Raw genomic sequence first — 12428 nt, 5'->3', positions numbered from 1 at the left:
AACTCAAAAAGCCCACCTAAGTAATCAAGATAAAGGCATAGGGAATTCCGTGGGAGTCCAGTAGCACTTGGTACTCTCATTGCTGGGGCCAGGGTTTGATCCCTGGTGAGGGAACTAAGATCCTACAGCCATGCAGTGTGGCAAAAAATAAAAATAAAAATAAGGGCATAATTAAAACTGCTCTGATAAATCTACTTGGTGAAATTCCAGGCAGCCATTACAAATGTTGTTTACAGTAAGATGAGTTAATATTGCAACACACACACATGAAATACATAATGCAAAATTGTATATGCAACCCAATTGCTGAGATTATAGGGGTGAGCTTCCTTTCACACTGTTGGTGGGAATGTCATGCACGGTCCCTCTGAAGGACAGTTTGGAAATTCCTATTAAAATGTTCATGTCACTTAACTCTCCAGTTGCACTTCTGGGAATTGACTTAGCTAGGAATTCCTTTATTTCTAGGAATCTATCCTAGAATATATCTGGAAATAAGTCTAATACCTATGAATGGGGGGAATGGTTAAATAAATCGCTGTATATCAATATAATGGAATATTATATAGTCATTAAAAATGAGATGTGCATATCCTGACATGGAAGGATGCCCAAGACATATCGTTAAGTTAAAAAAAGCAAATTGCAAAATGTTTTTTGTGCATGAATGATGGTGTCATCTTTGGTAGTATAAGCATAAACATTTTTTTCAATCTGGAGGAATAGGTAACAAACCACTGACAATGGTTTTCTCTAAAGGATAGAGGGAGATTTTCTGTCTATGCGGTGAATTTCTGTAATGTTTAAAAGCTTTTCACATAGCTGAAAAAGGAAAACACTGAACCCACAGCATGAAGTCTCTCACGTATGCCAACAAAAGCCAGGCATGGGAAGACTGGAAGGAACTCTATCAAGGTGTTATTAACTGTGATTGATCATTTCTAAGTCATTGGATAAAGGGCAGTTTGTTTTGTTGTTTTTTTTTACTTTTGGTGTAAAACTTCTAAAGAGCATGTGTGGGCTTTACAGAGGACAGAACTCCCCCATTAGCCCTCTTTGTTGAAACCAGGGTGGTGCTCAGGGTGTACAATGTTCTGTTGATGTAACCTGCTGTTGTGCACTGTCCTCTTTCCCCAGGATGGATGACATCCAGCTCTGCAACGACATCATGGACTTGAAGCAGGAGCTGCAGAACTTGGTCGCCATCCCAGGTAACCATGGGGGACCCCACCTCATGAACCAGCTGCTCAGATCCCCTGTCTGGAAGGCCCTAATGCAGCCTCATTCTTGCAACGCAGTGCTTGCTCCCTGATCATGTGGTTCAGACTCTGCATCGGGCAGACCCGGGTTCAAGTCCTAATTCTGACCACCTCCTTGACCTTGGGCAAGTCACATTATCTCTCTGAGACTCAACTTCTCTTCCTCTGAAAATGGGGTAGGAATAGTAATAGTACCTAACTCGTTGGGTATAAATCTTACTGCGATAAATGAAACAACACAAGCCACGTGCTTAGCTTGATAGTTGGTCCAAAGAGTCCAGTAGATATTAGCAATGATTACTCTTATTATCCTGTTTGGGAACAGGTAGAGTATGGTGGTTACGAGCTCTGACTTTGGAGTCAAACCTAGATCTGTCACTTATTAATGATGTGACCTTGGGCAAGTTACTTCACTATAACTGGGTTTCTTTGTCTGTAAACTGGGAAAATCACGCTATCTACCTCAAAGGATTGTTGTGAGACTGACCGAGGGGTCACACACGTAAAGTACTTAACACAGTTCCCATCTTATAGTGAGTGCGTAATAAATAAGTGCCATTATTATTATTACTATTATTATTATCATTAACCGAACACATTTCTACTCAGTGGTCAGGACTCAGAGCTTTCACTGCCATGGCCCCAGGTTCAATCCCTGGTCAGGGAACTAAGATCCTGCAAGCCCTGCCATGTGGCCAGAAAAAAATAGAATGAGGAGGGGGAGAAATAGCCAAGTCCAGACACTACCCACTAGAAACTTCCATTTGATTAGCGTGGGGCCCTGGCATTGGTCATGTTTACAAGCTTCTCACATGGCTTTGATGGGCAGTCAGGGCTGAGAGCCACTGGGTCAAGTCTCTCATTTTATACTCCTCCGAGGGATCATTTAGTTGAAAGATACAAAAACCCATTGAAACGGGCAGTTACTGAAGGACTGCGAGACTCCTGGAGCCTGCAGGCATTATCGTATTAGTTTGCTAGGGCTGCCCTGACAAGTTCCCACAAACTTAGTGTCTTAAGACAACAGAACTTTATTCTTTGAGAGAAGCCAGAAGTCCGAAATCAAAGTGTCAGCAGGACCATGCTCCCTCCAAAGACTGGAATAGAGAATCCCTCTTTGCCTCTTCCAGCTTCTGGTGGTTCCCATCAGTCCTTGTTCCTTGTCTTGTAGCTGCCTTTTTCCAGTCTCTGCCTCTGTCTTTGCGTGGCCTTCCTCTCTTTGTGTTTCTCTGTGTGTCATCTCCTCTTCTTATAAGGACACCAGTCATTGGATTAAGGGCTGACCCAGTGAGTATGACCTCATCTTAACTGATTGCATCCACAAAGACCCTATTCCCAAATAGCGTATTTCCAAATGAAATTAAGAGTGGCAAGGATGTACTATTTACTCTCAAACAGGCAGGAAGCTCAGCCCAACTCACAAGGGTCGAGAACCAAAAACAGGAAGGCTGTGGAATGTTCTTTCGCCCTTGCTCTCTCTTTCTCTTCTCTCTTTCTCTCTCTGTCTCTTTCTCTGTTACTCTCCATTTTGGAGTATGTTCTATTTTCTCCCTCTATAGCACATGAGCCAAGCAAGGCCACTTTGTTATCAAACCCAGCTTGGGTCTGCTTGCCCGCAGGCTGTAAAGCCAATGTACTGACACCGGGTCGTGGTGAAGGAAGGTGCAGTGTTTATAGTAGAGCTAAACAAGGAGCCCAGGACAGCTAGTGCTCAAAACGCCCAAACTCCTCCATGGGTTTCAGCAAAGCATTTTTAAAGGCCAGGTGAGGGAAGGGCATCCCAGGGTATGTGATCAGCTCATGCACAGTTCTCCGACTGGTGGATGATGAGGCAACAGGGCGGTGTCACACGGGTGTGTGTGGGGGGGTGTTAACATTATGAATCCTCAGGTTCCAGGAGGCCTGGGGGCTATGTGCTCATCAAGTAGCTAACATCTTCCATTTGGTGGGGGTTTTAGCATCTGTAAAACAACTCAGGAAGTGTGCATCAGATACTGTTATCTAGGGACTTCAGAGAAGAGGATGTGGGGGAGGGGTCTGTCCCAGGAAGGCCCCACAGGGTGTAGCTCGGTTACAGCCTCATCTCCCTTCCATGATTTTCCCACACAAGAGCCCAACTCTCGGGCCTCTGTGTTCCAATTTTCAACTTCCCAGGGGACAATGATGGGCCCAACATAGACTGACGTCTCCCTCTTGAGAGGAAGGATTCCCAGAGCCCACTGTTGGCTCAGCAGGACACTTGGGTGCCACTGAGACAAAGGAGACACGAGTGTGTGGCCAAGGCCAAGGCCTCCTCAGGCCACAGAGGCTCCACGGGGGGCCGTGGCAGCCTCTAGAGCATGGGTAGGAAATGGGTGGGAAATGGCTGGGGGTGAGGGTCTTTGGCTGACACAGTGCCTGGGCTGCATGACTGACCAGGACTGGGACTAGGGTAGCTCAGCTGGAACATGAAAAATTCAATAATCATATTTTCATGCAATATTTAAAATACCAAAATTCATGCAAATTATATACCAAAAGTTTAAATAAAGATGAGATCGGGGGCTTCCCTGGTGGCGCAGTGGTTGAGAGTCCGCCTGCCGATGCAGGGGACACGGGTTCGTGCCCCGGTCCGGGAAGATCCTACATGTCGTGGAGCGGCTGCGCCCGTGAGCCATGGCCGCTGAGCCTGCGCGTCCGGAGCCTGTGCTCTGCAACGGGAGAGGCCACAACAGTGAGAGGCCCGCATACCGCAAAAAAAAAAAAAAAAAAAAAAAAAGATGAGATCGGTACTGACACTCAATGGGCGGAAGCCAGGAACGCTAGCCCTGCATGGAGGGGACAGTCCCCCTGAAGAACAAGTTCTACCTGAAATGCCATCAACTGTCCCGCTGGGAAACATACACGGTCATAGGGCCACTTAGCAACAGAGCCCAGGTCTTCAACGGCAGCTCCATTGATTCTGCCGGAAAACTGCATCTTCCCAATCACTTCTGTGCAGAAATTCAGATATTAAAGTTCCCTTTCCTCTCCTGCCTTTCCTGCTCACCTCTCCCCACCTTCTCCTCTGACTCCTTGTTAAGAGCCTTTCTGTGCATTCCTTGGGCCAGTGCCAGGTTTCTAGATGGGTTTAGCTGAGTTTAGGGGGAAAAAAAATGATGCTCCTGGGAATTTATCAGTAAAAATATTGAGTAAAGAGAACACTGAATGGCCAAGAAAATCATGTTTCTCCAGCCAGGGTCAGAAAATAATTTACCAGACTGTGATGAGATAGAACACCTGGAGCCCTCCCCGCCTTCAGGGCTTCTCAAGAACAAGCCAGGATGCCTCACCTCACCTCCACTGCCACCACGGTCCCCTTAGGGCTGGGGATGCTTAGACCTGGCTGTAGAGGCCATGATACCCTCCCCTTGGACATAAAAATAGTGTCTCCCTCATAGGGTTGTTGGAAAGAATTAATAGTGGTTCTCAAGCAGGGGTGAGTTGGGCCTCCCTGGAGACATGGGCCATGTCTGGAGACAGGCTTGGTTGTCACAACTAAGAGAGGGGGCTGCTACCAGCATCTAGTGGGTAGAGGCCAGGGATGACGCTCAACATCCTACAGTGCACAGGACAGCCCCCATGACAGAGAATGATCCAGTCTCAAATATCAATAGCACCAAGGCTGAGAAACCAGATTAAATAAAAATCTAAAGCTCACGGTAATACAAATACAATGATAATTGCTACGATTTATTAAGCACTTACATTTTGCACACTTATGCGACTTGCTTTCCCTTCATTAAATAAGTGTTTATTTCTTTTGTACCTCGTTTGGTAAATATTTAACCTAGAGGGCACTTAGTCATTAAAACAACAGTGACTATGTAAAATAATAGCCTGTAATAGTAGCAGCTGACTGTTCATGAACTCTTACTATCCACCAGACTGTGAGCCTAGGGTTTTACTTGATTTCTCTCTCTTAAAACTTGCAACAACTTTATGATTATCTGTGTTGAGAAACTGGATGCTCAGAGAGGTTGAGGAATGTGCCCAGAGTCACACAGCTAGGAAGGGGAGGAGCTGGAGCATTAAGCCACGACTGTCTGATTCTATGGCAAGGGCTCACAGTTGTGATAGGGTCTACAGGCCAGGGAAACCAGTTAGGAAGTCATGGCATGGTCCAGGGAGAGCTGATGGTGGCCTGGGCTAAGGAGATGTGCTGGAGGAGGTAGATGAGAAGCAAGTTGGAGGGTCACATTGGCAAGCACGTGAAGATGCTAGGAATCAGGTGTGTGATGCCAGCAGGGGATAAAGTTGGCAAGTAGGTGGGTGATGATGGCCAAAAAAAGTGTGTCCCGAGATAGATGGGTGGTGCCTGGAAGCAGGTGAGTGATGCTTGAAGGCAGGTACGTGATACCTGCAGGTAAGTGGGTGATGCCTACAGCTAGGTGGGTGGGGCCTGCAGGTAGGTAGTTGGGGCTTAAGGTAGGTAGGTAGTACCTGGAGACAGGTGGGTGGTACCTGGAGGCAGGTGAGATGCTGGCAGAAAGGGTATATTACACGGAAAAGCAGGTGAACAGCATTGGCTGGTGGCATGGAGACTTAGGTCAGTAACTGGTTTGTAAGCTAGCACAGACCCCTTTGAGTAGGTGGCTTCTCCCGTGAGTTGCTGGGAGGGGCTGCATGAGCAGAGGGCTGCAGCTGAGTATCTGGGGAGGCTGGGGGATGCCTGAACTGGCAAGAGATAGAAAACGGGGATGAATAACTTGGGCAGGGAGGTTTGTGAGTTCCTGGGGGCCCTGCCAGTTGCTATGTGACTCTGGCTTAGATCTGGAGCCTGGCGGAGGACAGGGGAATATTGGAGGGCTGTCGCTGGTAACTTGGAGAGGACGGTGACATCACTCCCCGAATCCAAGGGCGCTGTGGTTAACTCGTCTGCAGAGGGCAGGGAGGCTCTGTGGTACTGACGAGTGACTTGCAGAATCAGACTTCGGGACCCACCTCGAGAGGAATGATGCTACCATTGTCAACGCAGCGATGAGCAGGAACCCAGGGGCTGCTAGCAATTCCACTCCACTTCCTCACTCCGCTTCTGATTAATGAAAGAAACCGATTTTCTCTCTAATCCAAATATTATATTCTCCTTGCCTCTGGTTCTGCCCCCAGGTCTAGAGGAGATGGTCAGTGCCAGTTCCAGCAGGCAGATGGACAAGCTGCCCCATGATTTTTATCTTCTGAAAAAGTTTCTGCCCTCCTAGTTTTCTCAGTCCTCGTGTCCAGCCCTCGTTCTTTTGTTTCCTCTATGGCGCTCTAGCCCTTGGTATTTGGAACAGGATGGGAAAGCATGGGTGCTTTCCTTCTGACAGATTGGTTGAGCCTCGCTATAGAGTAATTCCCTCCTGCCCCCGGCCTTCTGCACGACCCCCTTGCAGCAGCATCATCATTTACCGAGCATACACCACGGGCCAGCTCTATGCAAAGTCATTTACTAACATCACCACAGTCTCGCATTCAAGCCTCACTGTGTATTTTACAGAGGAGGAAACAGAAACTTGAAGAGGTCAAGTTGCTTCTCCAAGTTCATCCAGCAAGTTAAATGGTAGAGCCAGGATTCCAACCCTGACCCCTCGGACTCAACTGCTTTCAACAGCTACACTCAAACTGTCTTTGCTAATGTTGTATTCTTCCCAGAAAAGGAAAAAACCAAGTTGCAGAATCAGAGAGAGGACGAGCTAATCCAGAAGATCCACAAACTGGTGCAGAAGAGAGACTTCCTGGTGGACGATGCAGAGGTTGAGCGGCTAAGGTAAGTGGGCGGCATGTCCCCTGAGCAGAGGGCTGGGGCTGTTAGAACACAACTCAGTTGCCTTCCAAAACCCATCACCTGCTCCCAGGACTCACAGCTTTGCAACAGGCATGGCCTGGGCAAACACTCCCCAAACACTGGATCCAGATGAATCCTGGCCTTCTGGCCTGAGGACCCACTTCACATTCAAGAGAAACTCAAATCCAGCTCCAAAATGTTTTGCAAAGGCCTGTGGATCTTAAGTGAACGTTATTTGAGGAGGTAACCAGGGAGGAATTACATCACATAACACACGGCAGAGCTTCCTGCACATTCTTTTCACTGAACTTTCTCCCAGCTCATCAAGGCAACTTTTCCAGAAACTTCCATTGGTTTCTACAGAAACTCTGCCCCCAGTACTGACTTGCTTCCTTGCCTGCCCACTTCCCAGCTTTGTTCTTTCCCTTCCCCTCTCCTAGATGGCTCTGATGCCCCTTCCTAGCCTTCAGGGTCTCCTGTTTGCAGATGCACCTGCCACCTGGATCTGGACAACCATGGGCCCTGGAGCCATGGCGCACCTGAAGGCTCCCCAGGGAGCCAGGGCACGGGAAAGATGTGAATATTGATTCTTGAATGTTTTTGTGCTGGAGCAAGGCCTTTGGAGTTGTCCACAGGATAGAGGCTCAGAGGGCCTTTTCCAAACCAGAGGGCAACTTCCTTTTAATTCTCTGTGTCCTCCTGAGTCCTCTGAGGCCCCTAGGATGCACCTTGCCCAACTCAACCAGGCTTGGATTGTTGACTTTGCTCCTGGTGACCCTTGGAAGAGCTGAGGTGACTTGCCCTCTGAGACCTGCCACGTACCTTGTCTAGGGTAACATAAAAGTGCAGGGTCAGGAGAGGGGCTGCCCAGCTCACTAAACCTCCATCAGGGAGGCTGGGTCCTGTAACATACCTGCCTCTCCCCTGGGGTCTCACACTAGTGGGAGTAGCCATTTACTCCATCATTGATATGTGTCTCTGCTTCAGAGTAGATTCATCAAACAAAACACACACACACTATACACACATAACATATGCACACCACCCACACACAACACACAACACACATGTACCACCCACACATAACACACATCAACATACATGCACCACCACACATAACACACAGCAATACACATGCACCATCCACAAAGTCTGATACATGATCCCACACTCTTGCCTCATTTCATCAGTTCCTTGATGCTCTCTTAGCTTACTGTACTTTCTTCTTGTCTTTACACATCTTTCTACACAGGGAGCAAGAAGAAGACAAGGAAATGGCCGATTTTCTGAGAATCAAGTTAAAACCTCTAGACAAAGTAACCAAATCTCCAGCCAGTGAGTGCATATGTTATTCCTTTTCCTCCCCCCATCCAAGAGAAAAGGAAATTTAAAAGAGATCTTGAAGCCGAGGGGGGGCACAACAAAATGATTTCTACAGATCAAACTTGAGCCCAGGATGGCAGCAGGCAGGGCCAGCTTCATGGGTGAGAAACCTGTGCAGTTTCCCAGGGCCTAGAAGGGCACTATGCTTGCTTTAGTGCCCTGCTATTGCTGTCTTGGAATTCTTAAGAATTTTCGAACAGGGGGCCCTGCATTTTCATTTTGCGCTGGGTTCTGCAAACTATGCAGCTAATTCTGGCAGCAGCTGTCACTCTCTGATCATATGGTGTGGTGCACTTCATTGAAGGAGTTGGGTGGCCACTGAGGTAAGAAGGTGAGGACTGAGGGCCATGGAGCTCTGGCCTCTGTTGGAGCTGGAGTTGCTGGAGGAATGGAGCCAGAAGTTTACTTCTCAGAATATTAGCCTCACAAGATACTCAGAGCGAAAAGGGTTCTGTGTGAAATAAGTTTGGGAGATGCTGTGTATTTGACCCTCTCTTTGTAGGCTTCCAATGTCCATTAGCATATTAAAGTGATAATGGGTCCTGCTGTCTAGGAACTACCTTCTCTTTGTTGGCCCAATGAGACCACACTTTGAGCTATAAGAAATGGATGCCCAATTCAAACTGGCCCTAGCAAAAAAGAGGATGTGCTGGAGAAAGAGCAATGGGAACCAGGGGTTCAGGGACTGGACACTGTTAGAACCCTTGCTTTCCTTCTATTTATCATCTTGGCACCTCTTTGCATGTTAGCTTCATTTTCTCCTACTACACAGGCCTTCTCCCTGGGGCCAGAACTCTAGAACCATAACTTAGTAGCAGCAAGGCAACACCAGTGATTCTCTCCTGCTATCTAATATATAAGATTCTGATTGGCCTTTCTTGGATCGTGTTCCCACTTCCTAGGCCCATCACTCTCACCAGGAGGCTCAGAAGTTGTGATTGGCTAGATCTGTGTCACATGCCCACTCCTGTAGCCACAGAGACATGAGCTGTTATCAGAAGAAAAGGGACAGAAAATCTTGCTAGGAAAACACGACCCAAAAGCTGCCACTATCAACTGAAGCAGCAAACCCAGTTTTCCCTGACCATCCATTAACATCCCACGAAAACACTGTAGTACAGTGTGAAGGAATACAGAAAGAGAAGGGCCCTGGTCCCTTCTGCAGGCCCCTAAAATCATAAGCCACATGGTCCCTGTCTCAATCCAGCATCTTCAATGGACTGTCCCTTCCATGAAAGGTAAACTAGAAAAACTCCACCAAACACTGTGGAGAAGGAGCAAGGAAACCTGCCTTCTATGTAAGATTATGGATGGAAAAAAGAATTCTGGCAAGAAATCAAAACACCAAGGCTGTACCACATGCAAGAGGCCCAGTGTGGGGTCCAAATATACACCACCCATCTGGTGCTGGAATCCCAAGTTGAAACATTAAAATTAATCCAAAACCAGTGAAGTCTCTGGGACCCCAGCAAAGCAAATGCAAAATTGCTCAGTAGAGTCCCTTCAGCTCTCATAATACACAGCCCACACATTAAAAACAACCCCCATGAAGATGATCTCTCAATAAAAATTTTAAAACCAATGAAGAATTGAACCACCATGAGAGGAGTCAGTAGATGCAACAAAGAGGATGTCTGTCCTCCCATGAACCAGAACTAACAGACTATCTAAAGTATATTTAAAATGATTAAAGAGGTATGAGAAGGAATAATACCCAAAATGAAATAGCAAGATGCTATGAAAAAAGAATAGGTAGATTAGCAATTAGCCTTCTAAAAATATTGTCACTGAAGTGAAAACTCAGTGGGTTAAGCACAGAGACATAGCTGAAGGGAGGATTCATATAACTGGAAGACAGAGCTGAGGAACTTACCCAGAATGCAGCACCAAGAGACAAAGAGATAGGAAATATGAAAAAGAAGTTATGAAACATGGAGGTTAGAATAATAAGGTCCAACTTACATTTAATAGACATTCCAAAAGGAGAGAGAACAGAGAATGACAGGTGAGGGTATCTGAAGAGATAATGTGTATTTTCCAGAATTGAAAGATACGAGCCCTCAGATTAAAGTGACTTAAACAAAATTTCTGTCATCCACTCACCAAATACTTCTTGAATTTCAGACTCTGTGCTGGGGTTGGCAGATACAATGGTGAGGAGAACAGAATAGGAGAAGGGCTAAAAGCTATAGTTGTAAGCCAAGGACTGAAAGCCAGTGGGCCTACAGGGAGGTGGGAACAGTCACCAGGACCATATAAAATGCATGCCAGCTCTCCACACCACCTGATCTGTGACATTGAAGCAAGGCCTGGCAAGGGTTGGGATGGAACTGGGGCTGCAGATGATCAGGGCTCTCCTCACCTCACCTCTCTCTCTCTCCTGTTTCCCCTCTCTGCCTCTGCTCTCCTACCTTGCTGCAGGCTCCCGAGCAGAAAAGAAAGCAGAGCCCCCACCTAGCAAGCCCACGGTAGCCAAGACGGGGCTGGCGCTCATCAAGGATTGCTGCGGGGCCACCCAGTGCAATATCATGTAGCCCCCACATGGGGTGCCCCCGGGGCCACGGGGAACCCCCTCCCACCCTCTTGTCTTCATAGCCCCCATTTCACCGGGGCCCAAGAGCTCTCCAAGGCGGAAGGGATTGAAGGCAAGCCCATGACTGCCACCAGGGGCCGTGGGTGCGGCGGGCGGGCCCGGCCGCCCTGTACAGAGTGTAGCAATAGGGAGTCCCTCACCGTCGCATGGCCCTCCCCAGAGCATGCCGAACCCAGGAGTCTGTCTCACTGTTTATCCAACCACCAGGAAAGGTCCTCCCTCGAAAAAGTATATCTCCACTTCTATCTAGCTGTATCTAACCCACCGTGGGAATGAACTGGGAGGGGGCATGATCCCCAGGTGTGTATAGTCGTGACTTTTCAACAGTCTAGCACCATGTTGGATACATCCCCCATCCACGCTCCTAGTTCTGCTGTCAGGCTGCCCCAAACGGCTCCACCCCCGATCTGTCCTCTCCCAGGGGCTGTGCCCTGGAGGGCTCCACACAGCCCATGTGTCTAGAGACACAGAGGGCCCATCTGTAAAGACTGAGCTTGTGTGTGGTGTTGTGGTCACGTCTCCCGCTTCCTCCCCTCCTGTGTCTGGGCACGGCTTGTATCAGGAGTGTGTCCGTTCGATCTTGGCTCTTCCTTCCCTTGCAACGTCTGTCCCAGGTGTGTGGAGCAGAGTGGGGATGGGGCCCCAGCTGGAGCACACCTAGTACTTGGGAGAGGTAGCAGAGAGCTGGGAGCTCCAACATGAGGCAAGGGCAGATGAGAAGGGACCCAGAGCAGATGCTGACCCAGGCACTCTCCACCCACGGGGGCCACCGGATGGACGGAGTGCCAGCAGGACGCCACTCACCAGCCTAACACACAGACCTCCGCAAACAACAATGGCAGGCAGGAGAGGCGGCCTGACCCAACCGTGTCCCATCATTCGGTGGTGTATTTTAACCAGCCTAACAATTCCACCTGTGTAACTTGATGTACATTTGCTACAGCCAGCCCGGCACAGCCCATGTGACCTCTCTGTACGTGTGTGTGTGTCGTGACCGGCCTAAGTAGTTAGCATAACTCAAGATTTGCTGATGTGCAATCATCCATCAGAGAAAATAAAAATGGAAACCACGTACACAGCATTTTTAAAGTTTTTACTTTTTTCTTGACTATAGAAGTAACCCGTGTACATAGTTAATCATTTAAAAAGTACAGAAAGTATAAAGAAGTGTTTTTGTTTTTTTAACTCCCATCATTCCTCCAGCCACTCTGACATTTTGGCATATTTCCTCTCTGTCTTTTTGTATGATTTTTTTTCATGATTGGCATCCTATTGTACCATTCTATAACAGTTTTCTTTTTCCATTTATCATAGTATCACTATCATTCTGCCACATCATTAAAAGCTCTTTGTAAACATTAAACACTCTTCATTATATTTACAATGGCTGCCTAGTAATCCATCTTGT

General features: G+C 47.7%; 1 protein-coding gene across 1 annotated transcript in view; it reads left to right on the top strand.

Moving 5' to 3' along the window:
- BMERB1 (bMERB domain containing 1) overlaps window positions 1-10961 on the top strand; it is a 115648-nt gene extending 104687 nt beyond the window's left edge. Inside the window, exons 3-6 of the mRNA XM_065893010.1 lie at window positions 1138-1211; window positions 6912-7026; window positions 8297-8379; window positions 10849-10961. Coding sequence (XP_065749082.1) covers window positions 1138-1211; window positions 6912-7026; window positions 8297-8379; window positions 10849-10961 — 385 coding nt within the window. The remainder of the gene's footprint in view (window positions 1-1137; window positions 1212-6911; window positions 7027-8296; window positions 8380-10848) is intronic.
- The last annotated feature ends 1467 nt before the right edge of the window (window positions 10962-12428 follow it).

The sequence above is a fragment of the Phocoena phocoena genome, chromosome 15, assembly GCF_963924675.1.
Source record: "Phocoena phocoena chromosome 15, mPhoPho1.1, whole genome shotgun sequence".
Classification (NCBI taxonomy): Eukaryota; Metazoa; Chordata; class Mammalia; order Artiodactyla; family Phocoenidae; genus Phocoena; species Phocoena phocoena.
This window is presented reverse-complemented; position numbering and strand designations above follow the sequence as displayed.